Here is a 20,555-nt window from a genome sequence, read left to right on the forward strand (position 1 = left end):
ATCAAAAAGTTTTGATCTAAGGTTAAATTTGGTGTGAAAAGCAAAGTTTTTGACTGTGGGGATTCTTTAACTTCTAGAATTGCTACATTACGCCAAGAAATTTTGAAAGGGTATCAAAGGTGAATAGAACACTCTTTTATGTTTTTTGAGAGTTACTTGTTAATGAAAGAAAAGTTTTAGTAGACATAACATATTTTATCTTTACTATAATCTTGGAATGCTAATTTGAAGTGTCGGCAAGCATCAATAAAGGTGTCTCAGCACATTGCTTTTTCTACGTCGGCAGCTTTGTAATGTCAGTTGATAGTGAATATCGTGTTTTCAAGATAACAGCACCTACCAAAGGCTCAGAATCGCTTTTTGCTATCTGCCTTGCCGCACAATAGACCTTCATTAATTTAATTCAACCTATAACAATCTCAATAAAGATTATATTTTTTTTTTCTACTTGATTATGCAAACAACCTCCATAGATCACAATCTTAAAACCAGTTCCAGCTAAAATAGAAGAATATGTTTCCTTGTTGAAAAAAGAAAAAAGTGTATATGGAATATAATTTTATATGCCTAAAGTATTTGATATGTAGTATATTAAACTGTCTACTATCTATAGTCAACTAAGGTTGAATTGAAAGCTACTAATTCTAGACGTCAAAAGAAGAACAAATACAAATTACTCTATGATCTATGGTAGTCACAACAAAACGCACATTGGTGATAATAGCATACTATAACAGAGATCATAATGAAACAGCTAGGTAATAAATCTCTAAATTTAAACCCACAATCCATGTAGAAAGGACAAAAAAAAAAGAGAAGCAGAAAGAAGGTGATGAGAGAGAAAAGACAGAAGAGGAAAAGGAAAAGGATAATGAGTTGCAAGATAGTGTAACTACAAGCAAGGTATAATAGGAACGACGTGGGCAACTCTCCAGTTGATTGGTATAAGGGACTGTTTCTAACAAAGGTTGGAATATATCAACCTCAAAGGAATAAGCCCATAAAAAACAATAAAATTGAGGATCAAATAAGATAATCACCCTCAAGCATCTGTCAAGAAGGTAAAAATGAATATATTATAAAAGCTTTCAAATTTATGTTGAGCATAAAATGTAATCAAGAGACAAAGACTAAACTTGAGGCCACCTTCAATAGTTTGGATAATATGAAAAAGAGGATCAAAGGAAGGCTACTGCCAACGGTATGGGAAACTGACCAGTTTCACAGGATTAATCTGATCAGGAACATATATCATAAAGATACATACTAGCCTATCGCCAACCCGTCTTCATGACTAGAACCAAGTCAGATCAAGATAAGGAGAAGGAGAATGTAAATTTGGACATTCGTGAAGAATCAAATGCGATTTCAAACACAAAAGCAATAGTAAGCGCATATGTGAATGCACCGTACAATATTCAAATGCACTCTAATACAGAGAATTTTCTCTACCATCGACATCATCACAGATGCCAGCATCTAAACATTTTTTTTTTTTGGAAACTGTCCATTTCGCTTGAAAACCAAACTTTGTAGTACCGTCTATTCCGTCGTTCTATAATCAATCCTTCCTCTCAAAAATCGACAGTGGCTTGATCGCTTTTTTTTATAAATTCTGCTCTGCCAACAAGAAGGATTTACAAAACTCTATGTGTACACTATCTTCAAGAAATGAAGGATGTGGTTGGATGTTTTCAATTTTCTTGACCCACACTTCATTTTTTTTTTCTCTTTCTTTCTCAAGATGACACACGCCCGACCCTCAGCCGCTGATTTTTTGATTGGCTGGAAGCATGCATTGGAGATTGACTATCGATGGAATTTCTTTGGTCGATAAAGATGAGCCATGCGTATTCTGCTGCAATTGGTCACCCTCGAAAAGAGCAGAGTCGACCTTGAACTAGCATGTTATTGTCTACACTCTGTTCTTTGTCTCACACTCTCTCAAACGTGTGACTCCTTTTGTATTTTATAAATAAAAATAAACTACAAAAAAATCTTGTTTTTTTTTTCTTCTGTTTCTTTCTAAAGCAAATGAAACAATCGTTCTAATTTAATAATAATAATAATACGATTTTGAACTAGGAATAATCTGAGATCAGATAATGTTATTAACTATTGTTTGGAGATACAAAATAAATAGTTGACAGTTTAGAACAGACGTACATTATTATAGTGTCAATAAAGCTTTGTAAGACGATGAGAAAACAAGGTTTAGATTACAATGATTACATCAAAGCAGAAAGAATATTCTATTTATTGAGAAAAGCACACAAGCAGAAATAGGTTGCATCAATTTGACAGTCCTAATCTCAATTTCATAGAAAGCGGGCTTTTTTTTTTTTTTTTTTGTTAGAAGGACGAGTGCTTTTGAATGACAATGACTGCCAAAATGAGTTCAATCGATACCATAAAGATGAATAGATCACACTTTAGTTTGTTTACAATAGAAAAGATGAAACGTTTCAGATAGAATCAAATGACGTAAACAAAGCGTTTTGTAACAAAAACAAATGGGCTTAGTAACAGTGTCACAGTGAAAAAAAATAATAATAAAAAGCGCGGGTTAAGTCATGATATGATCACATTTGTTCTTTATCTAAATTAATTTCTGTATTACATTTTTGGTTCATCATTAACTCGCATCAAAAAAGGGGGAAAAAAAAGAAAGGGGATAAACTAAAGGGAAAAAAAAAGGGGGGGGAGGGGAGGGTTTGGTTACGCCAAGTTTTTAACCAAAATTTTTTTTTGTTTCTATTAATTAATATAACATAATTTGATTGGATGACTAATTAACTTGTTTATTGTTTTTTATTTTTCCTCCGTAAATTATAATTGTTTATAAAAGATTTTTTTTTTTCCTTCTCTTTTCTTTTTTATTGTGATGACTACTTTAACAAATATGCCAATTACTGTTAGTACAAGTACTAGTAGTGGATTAAAAAGAAGAAAGAATAAAAAGAATTTATCGTTGTCTTTGTCATCTAATTTATTAGTTGGTAAACAAGCACCCAAGACATCATTTATTATACCAAAAGATCAAAATATAAATGCTTATCCAAATGGTCCTATTGAAATTATACCTCATCTTTACTTGGGATCCGAAAAGAATTCAAATGATTTAGATGGTCTAAGAGAACTTTCTATTCAAGCCATATTAAACGTAGCAGCAGAAGTGAACAATCCATTTGAATACTTATTCCAACCCATGGATGATTTATTATCACAAACCATTATACCTTCACCTTCTCTATCAAAGGCATCTACCATCAGTTCAACTTCAAGTATTCAAACAGAAGATTATCCAATGATGAACACAGCCATGGGATATCATAAACTCAATTGGGAACATAATCAAGATAATTTAGTATTGGAATTACAAAAGGCAGTAGACATCATTGACAAGGCACGTTCTGCTGGACAAAATATATTGGTTCATTGTCAGTGTGGTATTGCAAGATCAGCTACTGTTATCATTGCTTATGTGATGAAGACAATGAGACTATCGATGCAAGATGCTTATGATTTCGTAAAGAAGACTTCACCTGTCATCAGTCCCAATCTTGGTTTATTATTTCAATTAAGAGAATACGAACAGACACTCAAAACAAACAAATCAACAACGTTATCTTGGAAAAGTAAATTATCAACACCCAAATCATTATTTTCATAATTCCTTTCTTTCTTTATTGTATAAAGAATGTGTGTATAGTTTCCCCCCTTTTTTTTATATTCATTCTCTCCTTTAATTCATTCATTTCTCAATCACTCCTTTTGTATACAACATTTAAAAATATTTATTTATTTTTATTAGGAGAAAATAAAATAAAAAAACTTATTTTCCTATCATTCATCTGTCATACTCTGATCACAATGACTAATAACATTTTCCCTGTTGCAACTCAATAGATTGATTTTTTTTTAATTTAATGAAAATGGATTTGATGACGTACAATTGATATTATTTGCTTTACAAGAACTAGAAACAATGGATGATGTAATATAAATTGAGAATTAAGTCATTCAAACAGTCTAATCATTTTACAAGTAATATTCTTTGCTTCCTCATTCAGGAGAATAGGTAATTTGATGTTATTTTTAAACATCTTTTACCTCATTAGGTTTCCTTCTTTTTAGAAATTAGCATTCGTCTATTTATAGTAAAACAGTCTATCGTTAGATTATTACCTTTCTTGGAACGAGTGACCTACTCTAGCTAATTCAGTCAATCAAGAACTATTCTCTGATCATTTCGATTCCACAAAGAAACCTTCACTGACCATCTCACTCACTTCAAACAAGGCTTCCATGGATCAAGGCCCCTTTTGACTCATGCCTGAACAAAGAGCGACCCAAGGAATTGCCAGAAAGATAAAACAATAAAAAGTTTGGGACCTAACCCCCTTCCCTTCTTGTTTTACATGGTGTGATATCGATTGACATCATAACCTTCAGAACACGCGTTCATCTCGCCAGTGATCACCTTTGGATACTCATCCAATTCATCTATCGAAAGCCTCAGCGATTCAATACGGACGAGCTCTGTGTCAACAGAGACTTCAAGGACCGTCTTGGTCCACTATCCGGATCCGGTAGCAGCATCCGCAGCGTCCGTGTTTTCTTTACCAATCAGTCCATCCTCTGTCTCTCTTGTCTTGCTAAGCATGTGTGACCCTTGGTTGAATCCATCTCCACTTGGCACCCTATCCACATGGAGCAACACGCTCACAGATCCACCTGATTCCCTTGTCTGAATCATCAGAGGCTTCTTCCTCTCATTCATGACAAGTTCAAGTTCAGACGAGTGAGAGATCAAAGAAAGCAAAGGGGATCAACGGCTGTTTTGGTCGAGTCAGTCAGAAGAATAAAGACGCCTTTCAAAGACAAGAAGTGATGCATTCCTCAGATTGATCCAGCCAAGCTCTCATTCTTGCCTTCATCGTCGTCTGAGTGATGGACACGTCTTGAAAATAAAAGATGGAACTAGACTCAAAAGTTTTCAAAGCGAATCATCCACTGGTTCTAAACAAAGAGTAAGTGTAACATGTCAATCATTTCTGTGCCAGGTTACACACATTCATACTTGCTACTTCCGGGGAGGGCTAAAAGGAAAAACTCGGCCGTTGACGGCTGACTGTAGATGTACCGTTTATCAATGATGGATCTTTATGAAGTAACCTATTTTACTTGATTGTGTCTCTCTTCAAGAAAACATCAGGTTGTTTAAAAGATCAACTTGTAAACCAACAAAAAGTATACTATGGCTATCCTTGGTAATAGGAATGACGGTCATTGAATTAACAAAGGACTCTTTAAAAGTATTAATTATGTAATTAACGAAATATCCAATTTGTCTGTTCAATTGATAATGCCTGTTTGATGTTCTTTATTTTTTAAATTCTACGCCTTCAAATAGCACGCTACTTGATTATCTGACATGTTCTGCGTGAACCACATGGAACACATCCATCCGATGCTTGCAAGTAACAGCAGTCATGACTGTCCATTTCAATCACGTGAAAGCCAGTCAACTCTTCAAAGGCAGGAAATCGACTGGTGAAAGAACAAACATATTGACAGGTATCTGTCATCAGAAAGATAAAGGCAAATGGACAGGATCGAGGTTGATGTGTGCGTAAGGTCTCCGCGGACCAAAAAAAAAAAAAAAAAAAAAAAAAAAAAAAAAAAAAAAAAAGAATTGTAGAAGATATTTTGTTTACTTGTTACAATCTGAACAAGACACCGAACCTATCACATACAAAATTTAACACCGCCAATAGAGCATTCAAAGTGTGTCCGAGTTCAATAAAAGTCGAGTCAATTGCGAGTACTTGAACTATTCAATGATCCACTGAATTCTTCAAAAAGTTTCTTCTTGCCATGTTGTCTTTATAAAGCCAGTCGTGCTTGATGTAGCAAAGATCAGCCTATGGAAATAGTGTTTCGGCTTTATAGACAAAGAAAATGTGTCTTTTCCTAATGTAATATGCAATAAAGATCTACATCAAATCATTACTCTCCTTCAACTCTTTCTCTCCTCAAATTCACCTCGTTTGTTAATATCATCCCCTTTGATCCCTTTCTTTTCTTACAGTCTTTTGTTTCTCCTTGTACACACACGCACATCTCTTTTTCTTCCACATCTTGTTCCTGGTTTCATTCAGCGTACAACATGGATATTTTGTCTTTGATAATCAAAATCCTGTTCTTTCTGCCTTATGCATCCTTACTGTTCTAGTACATTTGCTGTCGATCCAGACAGCACAATAGAAAAGCTGGGCCAAGTTTCTAAAAACGTGAAGGTAGTACATTGTATCCTTACAAAAGAAATGCTCTCTAAGCAACACATGTGAAGTTTATTATTCAATTACAAATTCAAATCAACTGCCATAGCATGCTGACAGCAATCTTAGGATTATGAAACAATTCGAAAGGATCTCTTGGAGCTTCTTTGTCTTTATCCTTCTTTGATGAGTCCGTTTACAAATTAAATTCCATGGTGGTTTAATTGGATTGTCATGTAACTTTTTTCGCTTACTCTGTGTATGAAAATCGAATGATTTTCCAAAAAAAAAAAAAAAAAAAAAAAAAAAAAAAAAAAAAACCCTTTTTTTTTTGTTTCTTATTATCCACATTGTCGTTCGATGACTAATAAAAAAATAACATCATATTTTATTTGTCATGTTATTCTAGTACAGTACTCACATTACCTTTTTTTTTTTTGTATAAGGATTTTATTGAAGTGCCGCCTTTAGACGTACACTGTAAGAAAACATTTAAATATATAGAAGTGAAAGTTAATGTGATGTCTGATTATTGTCTTTAAATTTCCCTGATACAGACTTTCTTGATGTATTCTGCAAAGGAGTATGGTAGCTCTAGCAGCTGCCTCATTTGGCCAAAAGGGCGATCCATCAAAAGCATGTTTCCAATGAAGTCTCCAGAGGCACAGTACTCCACAGGCAGCTACTTGGAAAGAATCAAGTTGCCAGTGCAGACGCACTGTGACTGAGATTGGGTGGGGTCGAAAGATTTCGTCAAAAGTTAGACGTGCATTCTGGTCAAAGAAACGAGTTAAAAGTGTATCCCACATAGGCTGTTTACGTGGACAAGCCCACAGGAAATGTTCATCAGATTCGATTGCGCCACATAGCATACATCGTTCATCAGTAATAGTGTTAGGCATGATTTTGTGCAGTCAGGAACGTGTTGGCAGCTTGGAATGATAGAGTCGCCAAAGAATGGTTCGTGCTGGATGAGGAATTGAGGCGTGCCAAAACTGAGTCCAGGATGACTTGTTGGCTCGAGGATAATGTGAAGATAGACTAGTTAGCGGAAGTTTGTCAACATGACGGAACCATTTTGTTGATAAATTTTCTATAGGTGTGCCATCTGGTAGGAGCGTGTTAACGAGAGAATGGAATTTCAGTTCAGGACAAGGGCATCCCATGGAGGATATAAAAAGACCAAATGAGAGATCAGAGGTGCTTCTGAGAGCTGTAAAAAAGTTTTCTTCCTTAATGTGACCTAGTGAGAGGAGGTCAAAATATGCCTCGGATCGATTACGTTGCTTTCTCGACAGAAAGGAGGTGATTGGTGTAATCCTTCCATCCACGGTGCTGAATCTATATAGGTCATTCATTATATCCATTTGTCATAAAGAGATGAATCCAAAGAAGAAAACATTATCTAATGAGTGATCAATAACTTTATAGCCATAGTCGATAAGTTTACTCTTCCATAATTGAAGTGATTCAAAACCATTGCTGTTAAACTGAAATATATCCTTTGCTACCATCAGCCAAACGTTATAAACATCATCATAATGAAACATCTTGTCCCGCTGTTGTTCATCTTCCTCCATTTCTTGAAGAAGACATGATCTTACTTCTCGAAAATCCTTTACACAAGAAATTTTTAATCTTATCTCGCAAAGTATCCGAAATTGACATATACTGTACATCAGAGTAGGGCCCAGGAGTATGATTGTGGTCATTTTTTCGTGCAAACACGACAATACTTGGATCAGAGATGCGACATGTCACCATAATGATCGCGTTATAGTCGCTTTTCTTTGAATTTTTTTGTACTGGTCGACCACTGTCGTCGTTCGGTTTGGCCATAGATACATAAGCGTCAGGTCCACGATGACACACATATTTTTCGCTTCACAAAATCGTCTTATGACGGCCCAATGAAGAGCCCTCAGTTTCCTTAACTCTGAACACAAGTAGAATCCTCCAGTTTTTTAAGCTCCTCCTCCCAATTATCTTTGCTGACTTCCATCTTTTCAAAATCTGTAACATTAGAAGAGTAAAGCCGAGTTGCTGAAGTTGACATGGCTAGAGGAAATAAGTATTGCTAGTTCTAAAATTAAAAAACGCGAAAAAATATTTCAAATAAATTGCTATGTAAAATATTCGGGGCATATGTGACCTTTTTTGTGGATTGTGATTTTCTTTTCTTTTCTGCTTTCCTTTGAGGGGCCAAAATAAGGGAATGCCAAGACAGCGGCTATTGATTATCCACTATCCTTCCTTTATCTTCCATATCATTCTTTTCACCGATCAATTGCAATAGCGGTAAAGATCCGGACATTCAAAAAGTATAAATACCCTCAAATGTTTTTTTACTAATAAAGCAATATATAATCTTTAGGTTCACAACTATTGTCTTTTTTTAGTTTTTGTCTTTTATTTCATATTTGACAAAACATTTCCTACTGATCTTGTGTATAATTTGCGCGAAGCATATCTTACAAGAGGTATTACAACACTATTAAGTAGAAACCCTCATAAAAAATAAAGCTGACAACATTTACAATAGCAATTCCTACTATAAACTCGATGACACATCCAAAAATACTATCAGTAACAGCTTCAGTAGTATCTTGGATCTAACTGACAATGACGATCATCCCAATAGCCAAAAGTTAGCACTTATAGAAGAGGAGTGCGACACCATCAACAATAAATGGAACGCCAAAAGGAACTGGCCCCACCTCGATAATCAAATCAAAAGTATCTTGAAAAATATAGAAAAAATGGCAAATAACAACATCAAAGAGACATACAAAGAATGCTATATTATCAACGAAAGTATTCTATGACCGAAGAAGAAGCATTTTTTGAAGTGTATGTTTCTATGTACGTATTTATGTGTCTTTAAGAGATGAGATTTGCAATTTGCATAATTTACACTCATATCCAGTTTAAGAATAGTTTACAAAAGACAGGATATACTTCAACATTCTAGCACAAAATTTATTGAAGAGGATTATGTAGTAGACGTATGGTCAAAAGTCTTCCTCAGTTTTTGATGATGGAAACCTTAGTTGCAAATAGTAATCCCGTATACTTTTACTGGTTCAAAAAAAATTCACGTTGATACATATTATTTGTTTAAAGGGGGACTTCGTTTCAAAAGAATCAACAGTTTTAAAACGACACGAAGGCTCTTTTTCTGCAATCGGAGACAAAGTCGATCTAAGGGTATGTTGCCAAGTGCAAAAAAACGGTCGATTTGATCAACGTGGAGTTTGCGAGGAATATTGGAAAAGATAAATTCTTCACCGACCATAGAAAGATACTCCGAAAAGCTAAAACTAGTGTCCATCAACTTTACATAAGCCCATTCCTGACCAACCATACAAAGCGATCTATTCAAGGCTACTGCATCCAAATTTTTGGCGTAGAAGGCCAAATTAATCAAATAAAGCTTGTGGATGATGGTTTATATGTTTCTCGTGGATTAGGCTCTTTTTGCCTCCCCACATGCGGAAGAGATATGTATAAAAATCGTATATTACTTGAGCGATTGATGAGCATGAAAAAATGGCCGTATCCAACCCCAATCATCACATTAAAATGGTAAACAACAAAGCCATCAACTTGAAGTCCATGAACCAATGGGCAACACAGAGATAGATCGCCATATCAAAATGTGGATGATGAACTTTCCTCATGCTCGTCTTCTTCTGCCTCTGCTCCTGCCAAAGAAATAGACCGTTCCTGCTGGGTTCGTGGAACATAGTTTCCACCTACGAAAAGGAATAGCACCCAGTACAATAGTGACTGGCCAAAGTATCTTTTCCCTCCCCCTCCCCTCCTATGTGAGTTCATACAGCTGAATTGCGCTCCTGTATTATTCTCAATCGATATCTTATCATTATTAAATTTTATTAAATATAAGTAGCAAAAAAAAAAAATAAAGGATTTCAACAACTTCTAATATGGTTAGATGGCTTTTCTCAACAAATGATAAAGATATTGATACTTTATATATTATCTTCGTTATTTTAGCTGTATGATCAATACTGTCTTTTCTATATTAATTAGACTAGAATTAAAAAAGCCAATATCTTGATAGTGATCATCAATTATATGTCTACTTTATTTTGCTATGTAATTTATATAGGAAGCTCGTTCAAGCAGTCTTCAAATATTCTAGCTGAATGCTGTACAAAATTATGGAGATGATTCTCTTTCAACGTGAATCCTTTGAAATTTTTAGTGAGTTCCTCGACTGCATCAGATACTCGGACATGGGGATTTTCATCGAAAAACTCAATCAAATAAGTCTTATGTTCGTCCTGAAGCTGACTTTCTTTAATATGGACTTTGTTGGTTTGTTTTTTTCGAAAATATCCCAATCAGGATCATCCTTGGGTTTCTTAGCCCAATCCTGACCAGTACGAACGTTAATCGCAGCTTTTCTGGCTGCAAGTAATACACAAACAATGTTTTTTGACTATCGGAATAATCGGCATACTTGTTTTTAGGTGTAGTGCTAGCGTTGACAGTCTTCTCTAGTTGACCCATTCTATCAGGAAGTTCGGGGTCTGTCATATCGAGATCTAATGGCTGTTTACCAGAATATTGAGTAAAAATTACTCGAAATTTCTGTGTTATGGGGGTTGACTTCTTCTTCCTAGCTCATGGCTTCATTTCCATTCTCATCAAGGGTGTCTCCCTGATCATTCTCGAACATAATTTCTCCAGTGATTGAATACATAATAAAAGCTTTTCTAACATTTTTTTTTTTTTTTTTTTTTAAGGGTAAACTTTATTACATTAAAATTGCAAAATTTATAGTCAAGAGGATGTTGAGATAACAGCTATCATCTGAAGGATCTTCCGACTTTTTCGTATTAATCAAGTAAATCTGGATTGAGTGTGTCGAGATGTTTCTGGACTAACTTAATAACATCAGGAAGAGCAAAGCGAAAACCAGAGAAGATGAAGGGCCAGCGAGAAGACCAAATTGCAAGTAGGGCGCAGACAAGGAACTGAAATGAGGATGCATTTTTGTAGATGGATTTGACTGTTGGCATACTGAGCGAAAAGATTACGCTGTGAAGAGCTGGTTGACTAAATGGAGTGTCGATATATGTATTCCCATATTGGATATTTGTGGTGGCATGAGTAAACAAAATGGGTGAGACACTTTTGTCCAAAAAAAAAAAATAGTGCCAAAGTTCAAGGTAATGTTCATTTATGCAAGACGCATGTATTTTCGTCTGTTGTATAGCTTTATTTGAAAATAGCCCCTTGATCACTATTTGTATATCTGGCGTGTAGGATTCATTTGTGGTCATGATATCTTTGCTCGCCTAAGCTGTATATCTAAAAAGAAGATATTAAAATGTGTTATTCCTGCGCAAATGGCTTTGGGAACCTTATCTGGTGCTACAAGGTAGGTTATGTAGAGAGTAAACTATAATAACGAAACAAGCCAATTTTTTAAACGCATAGAAAAATCTATAAATTGCTGCCAAGAAGGTTAAGCGAATGAAAAAAAGATTATGAGACATATGAATTAGAAAGAATACTTAAAAATGGTGATCGATGTGGTTTATTTTCTCGCATGATACGCAGAAGCATGCAAAAGATCATCAAAGGAGAGAGCTATATGGTGCTGTTACCCAAAGAAAACGGTGATGGTAGGAGTGTTATTCGCTTTACTTAAATGAATGGTGGTCAGAAAAGAGCATAATGTGATCTCGACGCAAGTTTTCCTAGAATTATTTGAGACGTTATGAATACAAAAATGGGATATTTTCTTGCAAATACACTTTGCTCTAACAATATCATTGTTGTTAAGACATGATTGTCACAAATGACGTCTATTCGTTGGTAACTATGGCTGCAATGGCTCCGGTTTACCTTTGAATGATAAAGTGCTTGAATATGAATAGCAAGCTGTTACCAAAATAGAAAAAAGAAATGTAATTAAACGACCGCTGCCATCGTGAACATTATGAGATTATGAAGATATTTTTTTTTCTTTGTTTTCCTAAATAGATGCACCAACCTGATTTTTATAATTATATACTAGACAATAACTCCATACGAGAACATGCTCAGCCTGTAGACACATTTTATAATGTCCCTTCCTCTTCAACAATGTCCCGTCCTGGACGTACAGATAAAGATGATAAGGAACTAAACAATATTGCAATAGCCCAAAAAGGAGGCATTGATTTCAAAAGAAGAAAAAATTGGTCAGAACGTATTCTTGTCGAGATCACTGGTTTGCTTCATGTGCTTTCTCCTCTTGGCGATATATTGTACTGTTCAGAATCAACACTGGAACTCACAGGTTACAGACCTCACGAACTCGTCGGACAAAAGTTGATGGAGTTTTTACACGTGGACGACATGGATGTGTTTATAAGGGACTTTCAAATGTCATTTCACATTCGATCGCAAATCAAGACTTATTATCGCTTTAGGAAAAAGGATGATACCTTTGTCATTTTTGAAGTGGTCGGACAACCTAGCAACGCTGGACAGAATTCGCAAGCTTTCTTTGGTATAGCACAACCCATACCTGCAAAAAATGGAACAATGATCGACACGTTTCTTGAATTGAAGGCAGAGAATGATTGGCTTAAAAAGAGAGTGGATGAGTTGTCTGCGAAATATGGCAGGGTCTCTGTCGATCACGCAGAAGAGGAAGCAAAGCAGCAGCAACAGGTTGAGCCGGCAACGAATGGGTTGTTCATGAACAACAACATACAGAATAGTAATAATCAAACGAATGGAAGAGGTATAACAGAGGATTCGACAGGATGGATAGAAAAGCATGCAATTAATATGGAGGATGCTTTGTACGATTCAAAAGATGATATTTTAAACATTGAGGCTCTAGAGAAAAAGGACAAATGGAAACGGAGAGTAAAGTAACAAGATGTGTATACCAACATTTGTTGTAACTCATGTAACTATAGAAGAAAAACAAAGGAATAGATGAATATGTATGCAAAGACTGTGGGACAACGTCATCTCCAGAGTGGCGAAAGGGACCTCAAGGGCCAAAAACGTAAGTCCTGGAAGCATTCTTTTTTTAACTACGGAAATATATTAATTGCTATGTAGATTATGTAATGCTTGTGGACTTCGCTGGGCAAAGAAAAATAAAAAGAGAAATTTTAATGAAGACTAGCAATCATATACACTCAAACACTCATCTAGTCTATACGGTTGTATAAAATACAATATATTTGTGTGTGTACGTATAGATGTATATTTATATGATGTACATATACCATTTGTACATATATCTACATGTAGAACTGTACAAACATAAACAGTGATGGTCTTATTTAGAAAGGGAAACATATAAAACAATTTAATCATCTCTCCGAAGTAAACTCAAGGAAATTAAACTGCCCTGCCATATTTTACTACTAGTTTCTTTTTTGTCTTTTCTTCTTCTTCTCTCTTTTATTGCTGTAATATGGAAAGCCATCTTTCTTATGCTGATCAAAAGATAAAAGTATTTGTTGAATCCACACCAACAAATCATTTTTTGCAGTATATGTCAGAGCAAGTTACTATTCTTGTACCTTATGTATATCAGCCAACAAATCCAAGTAACAAGGTCGTACCACCAATGTCATCCTTCATCTCTTTGTTAGCCAAACGGTCTCGTGTCAAGGTGGGTACTCTCTTGTCTGCATTGATTATCATGGGAAAATTGAAGAAAAAATTGGATCAGACACGTTCTTCGGTAATACGCGGTCTCACACTCCACAACGTGTTTTTGGGCTCCATCATCCTTACATCCAAGTATCTACATGATGCAAGCCCAAAAAACTCTCGCTGGGCAAGGTATGCAGCTTATTTTACAACAGAAGAAATCAATCGACTGGAAAGAAAATTACTCGTGGCTATGGTAATCTTCTTTTTTGCTCTAGATCGTTTGCTAAATGTTTGTATATAGGACCATTATCTAAAGATCACAGAGGAAGAGCTTGACAATGCGATCAACAGCTATTACTATACTGTCCCAACGCATTTGTCCTCTATTCCTTATACAGTCTATGACAAACAGTATCTGCCGAAATCTGCCTCCTTGAGCAGCTTTATTCGACCCTCAAACGGAAAGCAGTCTTCTCTCTATTCTCTCGTACAGCAGTTCAAGACAAGTCTGGCTGAATTCAGAAAATCACCAAACAGCACACCTAAATCAATAAGGACCAGTGGCAGCAGTAAGACAGCACACTCTTCCAAAGTCTTTGATGCCAGTACTACTACTACTTTTTATTCAAATAGTAACAATCACATGTCAGAAAAAGGCGATGCTACATCCGTCGTTCAAAGCTGGTCTTTGCTTGATACAGCCATACCTAGTGGTGACCTGTCCATTGGCTTGCATGAGCACACTTCTGCATCTTCCTTAACTTCTAATTCCACAGTCGATAATGACTCGCTTATTACGCTAGTAGCTTACAGTAACAATGATAAAGGACAAGCAAATATGGAAAATAACAAAGGCGACGATACTTTGTCTGATTCTTTAGCAGACTTTTCTAATTCAATGTCAAATGATAGATACCTGCGAAGGGCGTATGAAAAAGACTCAAACAATAACGATCGTTGCATTCCCTGATCTGATTCCCTTTAATTTTACTAAATATACGCGTATGTATACGTATATAGTTACCTCTTTTTTTTATGTGTTTACAGAAAAAGCACTACATTTTATTTAAAAAAACCCTGGCAACGGCTGACGGATCAATCGCTTCTATTTCTACAGCCCTCAACGTTGGCTTTTGTCTCATAAGAGTACTCAACGTATGACCATTCTCAGAAATATTGAGAGCATAAAGTCCCAGTTTTTTCAAAAGATCATCCTCACCTTCAGTTTGATGATTCCTTGCTTTCAAAAGATTAGCATATAAATAAAACTGAAGTTTTTTAGATTGATAACATATATCTTTCAGAAACTCATCATGAGCGAGTCTTTCGGACATTGCATCTTCATCCTCATCCTCATCAAAGCCTTCTTCCTCAGCTGTCAATCGTACTTTTTCTCGTTCTGTATATTTAATTTTCCCATACTGAAGAGCAATCTCTTTTAGCTTTTCTTTTTGTATCAAAGTCAACTGCAACAAAGAAAGTATGAGACGCTCGCCGTCGATGTAAACCTGTGCGACACCCGTACCATCGCAAATTTCGACACTAGCAGAAGCTATGATTTTCTTTTGTGAGTCTACACATGACTTGATGCACTCGCCTTTTCTGACAAATGATTTGCAATTGATACACTTGACTTCTAAGCATAGAAAATGAAAAGATTTGACGGAACAAAGGATTCGAAGTATGCTCATCTTGGCACTGTCACTCATCTCACTGTAAAATTTAGATATCGTCTGTATGCTAGGATATAATGATGTGACCGAGGACTCATCCAGAGGCTCTGTGCTTTGTATCTCGATCGTTGTTTGTTCAGAGTCGACGCAGTAGAGCTTAACAGATGGATCAACATTTTGTTTTCGCGTCAGATTTCTAAATATAACGGATGCTCCAAGAACAAGGCCAACAGGGTATTCTACATCTTTTAGCTCAAGATATATGTCTACAGTTTCCAAAGAATTTGGTTGTCGAAGACGTACGTACAGCTTTCGGTTATGTTTTCCAGTACCGATGCCAAACTGTTTAAATAATGTTGTATCGTGAGAATTATCTGGTATTTTTCCATATCCTTGTGTGAAGCACTTTGTGACAACAATGCCATTGACATTGACCATATTGCTGCTTGTCCCATCTTGCCCATTGCCAGGGGTTCGAGAGTCTACATTTGCGAAAATGAGATCTGAAATGCTGAAAATGCTGTCTGGTGGGCAGTAAACACCTGTGTTCAGCTGGACACAGTGAAGTACGATATGATTAGGCTTTGTAGAATCCATATTTGCTTTGACATGAATAGGGTATATTGTATGTTCTGTTTTATCCAGCTCCTGTACCTCTGCATTAACCAATCCTTTAATCACGCACCACCGAGAAAGCTTCAATACATTTTTATATTTTAAGCCGCCCTTGTCCGAGTTTAATATAAGTTCTATTTTTGTTTTTCCAATATCTCCATTGCCTATGCTGTATAACAAGGCCTCCACTCGCGAGTTTAGACAGGTGTGTCCTGTATAGACGCTGATAATCTCTGTAGGATATACGGCGGTGACATGCAGGATGTGATATATATCATCTTGAAGTGTCATTTGGCCGTTTTCCGAAACTAAAAAGTGTGACACAGAGTTTGGGTTCAAGATCGAACTGCAAGAAAAGGTCAGTTTGTGATTGATAGATCCATGAACGAGAAACAAATCATGCTCTGAACAGCTTAGATATTCAAAGAATAAGGGTATTTTTGTTTCGGCTTTTGTACAAGATAAATCTTCTTTGAACCAGTGAAATCGTTTCAAGAGATACAGACCATCATATATTGGTATATCCACTGTACCCGTTATCAACAGAGGAAATCGGGTTTTGTTATCACTAAAATAAATTTTCCCGTCTTCTAATGTAAGTATAATACCTAATATTGCATGCTCGGAGCCTTCATTGTATTCTACAGTTAGAGTAGAAACGTTAGCTATTTCAAACTTGGTGCTTGCGCCTATAGCTTTAGATGCATCAAGCTCTTGAGCCTTTTGTGTTATGTGTCTTATAGCAGTGGATAGTATTGGACATGTATTTATGTATATGGTGTCTTCTGCGGCCGTCGTGTCTCTGAGTTGATCATCCGAGTAGCTTATTGTGGCACAATCGCAATCATTATTAAGAAAACGTGTGATTGAACTTCGTATGCTTGGCCTTGCTGGTTTATTGTTAAGCTCTTTAAAATGTTGTCGAAGTGTTTGAATCGCTTCTAAAAGTTCGGGCATATCACTAAAATTTTTAAATAATGGTGCATAGATTTCCAACAAACGTAGGACATCTAGAAAATCTGGGTAAGATATGCTGCTTTATACATAAACATTAATTAAGTAGGGTTACCCGGAAGATGCAAATGAAACATGCTTTTATAAATTTCAATCAAGCTGTCAACAGTCAACCATTGGTGAATGGTTTGGAGGGTATCACAGTGATTTGGAAAAGACAAGACTTGCAAATGACTTCTTGAGCATGCAGCTATAACGTTGTAGCCTATTGAACCATCTGGATATTGCTGGCGATTTGCTTCCCATAAGCCTTCAAATAATGAACTGCCATACTCATTGTTTGACTTTACAGATACCTCATGTACATGATCAAGCCGCAGTGTAGTAGACGTACGAAAGGGCCGTGTAGGCGTATATTTAGGGGAATCAAACAGGTACAAGATATCACCGTTGTTTACCTCATAAATCCCGAGAATAGCATCAATGACACGTACGATACGAACAATCTTGGATGTGTTGCTGTGCCCAACTCTTTGTGTAAATGATGTTACTGGTGGTGCTGTCAATACAGCTTTTTGGTATTGTTGTAGTGTGATCATTTGTACAGATGAATGTTTACTGTCATATTCAAACACTTTTTTATGTCTATCTTTGGTATCAAAAGCAGAAGATAAACGGATGTTATGAAAGGCGTATATGCAATCAATTAAAAAGGAGTGATAATATTCAATCAAGTCGTTTCCTCTAAACATAATCGTCATTGAGGCTACTGAGCTTTCTTTTGCTGCGAGTTGAATGAAAAATGCTGAAGGGAGGTCCAAGAGGTTATAGATGATTGAGATATTTACAACCTTTCCCACTATATTAATACCTGCATTTTCAGGCAAAAGTATATCATTTTCTGGAAGATAAAGCTTTGTATCCTGTTCTAAAGAATCTTCAAAATCAAAATGATCAAATCCTAGACATTCGTCCAAGATTGATGTATTTTCGTTGGCTTTTAAATGATACACATCTTTTAATTGAAATTCGAGATATTGAGTATTACTGGCTTCACAATAAATATAATTCCAACAAGTGATAATGACTTGAATGTTGAGAATATCCGATCGCACAACATCGACATTACAATGTATTGATTGACGCGTTCTCGAATCAACTAGTAAAACTGTTCCTTTTGGATCGTCATTCTCATTATCTTCTAAAACGATCTCGAGTTTGCCTCTTAGGCTGTCACCTCCAGTTGAAGAGCAAATGCTATATTCTTTCGAAAGAAGATCTTTTACAGTGTACAAAATAGACTCGGCCATTCTTGTTCAGAAAGAAAAAGTTTTTTTTTTTTTTTTTGAATACAGATAGCATTTGCCTACACTTAACGCCTATCAAATAGTTAATTTTCTCATAACTCATATTTATTCATAGCCTTACTAAATTTATCATGTAAGGCAGATTTTGCAAAGGATTCAGGAACAGAATGTGCTATTGAAAGACAAAAGTCTACAAAAATACTAGACAATAGATTGAAATAGCCAAGAGCAGAAGTGATCAAGATTGAATAATTGCTCGAAATCATATAGGTGATTGTAACAGTAAAGAAATATTTATGAAACTTTATATACAAATAAATAAACAAAATATGATGGTACTTTGCCAAACGATATCAAAGTGAGTCGATTGATCAAGTCGGAGAAGAGACTATTGTTTTTTAAAATTGATCTTCTATAAAGTCTAAGTAACTTGCAACCTAATTAATTAATGGCTCGTGGCATTTATAGCTTTCCATCTTAATTCCACTAAAATAGCTTTAGCTTCAACACAAGTTTAAGGATCGCTTATCATATACTAATCACCCAGCATGAGGAAACTTTTATTGACCGGAGTCTTATTTTCAGTTCCCTTAAAGATCAGTAGGCTAAGTTACGTAATATCAGGAATAAAATCAGTAGAAAAAGCGCGCTTGATTAAATACAAACTAATCATTTATTTTTTTTTTAAATAGAAGTGTAACCTCCATCAACAAATAATTCAGCTCCTGTGACATATGTGCTTGCATCGCTAGCCAAGAAGACCAAAGGACCCTTTAATTCGTGAGCTTCACCGATACGACCCATAGGGGTTGAATCGAGCCATGTGGCTTCCCAATCTGGGTTTTCTTTATTAGTGTTATCAAGCAAATCGGTCTTGATGTATCCAGGATTGATAGCATTGACACGAATACCTCTCTTGGCCCATTCAACAGCTAAACACTTGGTCATCATGCTAACAGCACTCTTACTGGAGTTATACTAACATTACTTTGTTAATATCATACTACTCTGTTAAGCAAAATCCAAACTTACAGCACATTGGTATTGTGGACGGTTGACAACAGCAGCAGAGATGGAAGAAGTAACAATGATACTTCCCTTGCCCTTTTCAAGCATATATTTAGAAACGGCTTGAATACCATAGAACACACCGTGAACATTAACATCGAAAACCTTGTGCCATTTTCCTAAATCGTAGGACTAGTGTATACAATATATGAGAAACGCGTTTTTTTTTCCCTCTTTTTCCTTGCTATAAAAATCTTACCTCAGCGGAGCCACCCATGTTAATACCAGCGTTAGCAACAAAGATATCAACACCGCCCATTTCTTTAACAATTTCATCAATAGCTTTTTTCACTTCTTCAGCGTCAGTGACATCAGCCTTGTAAGCTTTACAGAAAACATTATTATCCTTTCCAATTTTAGCAGCAAGATCGTGTGCCTTGTCGTTAGAAACATACATGATGGCAACATCAGCACCAGATTCAGCAAGGGCTTTACTCAATTCCAAACCAATACCTCTGTTGAAACAAAATATACATTAACATTATGTCGCGTCAAAAAACTATTTCAAGTACCTGGCACCACCAGTGACGATGGCTTTCTTACCCTTAAGACTGAAAATGGGGAGTGTGGGAAGTGCAGACATGTTTATGATACTTGATTTGAATTTAAAAGAGGAAAAAAAAAAGAGGGGTTAATTTGATTTTTATACTTTTTTGAAACACAAGAGTCCAATTTTCTCAATTAAAATTTTCCTTTAACCAAAAGTAGAATATCATGGCTTATCGGAGATTTATACTATTATGTCATTTTTCCTGCAAGTACAAAACTACATGAAAAATCAAGTTACACTAACCACAAACTCTCTCACGAAACCTTTTATTTGTCGTAAACTTTTCATGAATGAACTGGTTATAACCTAAAGCAACTTTATTAACAAAACAAAAATAAAATCTTTACTTCAAATACTTCTTTTTAGATAATTAAACACGGCATCCTTATGATTAAATTGCTATTGAAAAGCTCCATGGTATATAGCTTAAAATGCGGTCACTGTTAGACAAGCAAAAATTGTG

At 35.7% G+C, this 20,555-nt stretch overlaps 9 protein-coding genes across 9 annotated transcripts; 6 read left to right on the forward strand and 3 right to left on the reverse strand.

Annotated features, from left to right (window-relative positions):
- Window positions 1-1,290: 1,290 nt before the first annotated feature.
- Window positions 1,291-1,596, forward strand: RO3G_01444 (uncharacterized protein; the record flags this gene model as incomplete). Its single annotated transcript, XM_067656035.1, has 2 exons — window positions 1,291-1,386; window positions 1,537-1,596. 2 exons carry the CDS (start codon window positions 1,291-1,293, stop codon window positions 1,594-1,596), a joined length of 156 nt encoding a protein of 51 aa, XP_067512136.1.
- Window positions 1,597-2,902: 1,306 nt separating this feature from the next.
- RO3G_01445 (uncharacterized protein) lies at window positions 2,903-3,673 on the forward strand (the record flags this gene model as incomplete). The annotated part of the gene is made up of 1 exon (XM_067656036.1): window positions 2,903-3,673. One exon carries the CDS (start codon window positions 2,903-2,905, stop codon window positions 3,671-3,673), a length of 771 nt encoding a protein of 256 aa, XP_067512137.1.
- A 2,291-nt stretch (window positions 3,674-5,964) lies between these two features.
- On the forward strand, window positions 5,965-6,491 carry RO3G_01446 (uncharacterized protein; the record flags this gene model as incomplete). Its single annotated transcript, XM_067656037.1, has 3 exons — window positions 5,965-5,981; window positions 6,239-6,302; window positions 6,414-6,491. The coding sequence occupies 3 exons, from the start codon at window positions 5,965-5,967 to the stop codon at window positions 6,489-6,491; spliced, it is 159 nt and encodes a 52-aa protein (XP_067512138.1).
- Window positions 6,492-7,527: 1,036 nt separating this feature from the next.
- On the reverse strand, window positions 7,528-8,048 carry RO3G_01447 (uncharacterized protein; the record flags this gene model as incomplete). Its single annotated transcript, XM_067656038.1, has 2 exons — window positions 7,528-7,625; window positions 7,889-8,048. The coding sequence occupies 2 exons, from the start codon at window positions 8,046-8,048 to the stop codon at window positions 7,528-7,530; spliced, it is 258 nt and encodes an 85-aa protein (XP_067512139.1).
- A 995-nt stretch (window positions 8,049-9,043) lies between these two features.
- Window positions 9,044-9,563, forward strand: RO3G_01448 (uncharacterized protein; the record flags this gene model as incomplete). The annotated part of the gene is made up of 3 exons (XM_067656039.1): window positions 9,044-9,098; window positions 9,275-9,351; window positions 9,408-9,563. 3 exons carry the CDS (start codon window positions 9,044-9,046, stop codon window positions 9,561-9,563), a joined length of 288 nt encoding a protein of 95 aa, XP_067512140.1.
- Window positions 9,564-10,408: 845 nt separating this feature from the next.
- On the reverse strand, window positions 10,409-10,847 carry RO3G_01449 (uncharacterized protein; the record flags this gene model as incomplete). Its single annotated transcript, XM_067656040.1, has 3 exons — window positions 10,409-10,456; window positions 10,603-10,718; window positions 10,751-10,847. 3 exons carry the CDS (start codon window positions 10,845-10,847, stop codon window positions 10,409-10,411), a joined length of 261 nt encoding a protein of 86 aa, XP_067512141.1.
- A 1,257-nt stretch (window positions 10,848-12,104) lies between these two features.
- Window positions 12,105-13,388, forward strand: RO3G_01450 (uncharacterized protein; the record flags this gene model as incomplete). Its single annotated transcript, XM_067656041.1, has 4 exons — window positions 12,105-12,134; window positions 12,303-13,183; window positions 13,269-13,323; window positions 13,380-13,388. 4 exons carry the CDS (start codon window positions 12,105-12,107, stop codon window positions 13,386-13,388), a joined length of 975 nt encoding a protein of 324 aa, XP_067512142.1.
- Window positions 13,389-13,821: 433 nt separating this feature from the next.
- RO3G_01451 (uncharacterized protein) lies at window positions 13,822-15,187 on the forward strand (the record flags this gene model as incomplete). Its single annotated transcript, XM_067656042.1, has 3 exons — window positions 13,822-14,178; window positions 14,227-14,852; window positions 15,043-15,187. The coding sequence occupies 3 exons, from the start codon at window positions 13,822-13,824 to the stop codon at window positions 15,185-15,187; spliced, it is 1,128 nt and encodes a 375-aa protein (XP_067512143.1).
- A 3,971-nt stretch (window positions 15,188-19,158) lies between these two features.
- Window positions 19,159-20,125, reverse strand: RO3G_01452 (uncharacterized protein; the record flags this gene model as incomplete). The annotated part of the gene is made up of 4 exons (XM_067656043.1): window positions 19,159-19,452; window positions 19,507-19,674; window positions 19,742-19,997; window positions 20,055-20,125. The coding sequence occupies 4 exons, from the start codon at window positions 20,123-20,125 to the stop codon at window positions 19,159-19,161; spliced, it is 789 nt and encodes a 262-aa protein (XP_067512144.1).
- Window positions 20,126-20,555: the final 430 nt, after the last annotated feature.

The sequence above is a fragment of the Rhizopus delemar genome, genomic scaffold (genome assembly GCF_000149305.1).
Source record: "Rhizopus delemar RA 99-880 supercont3.1 genomic scaffold, whole genome shotgun sequence".
NCBI classification, from domain to species: Eukaryota; Fungi; Mucoromycota; class Mucoromycetes; order Mucorales; family Rhizopodaceae; genus Rhizopus; species Rhizopus delemar.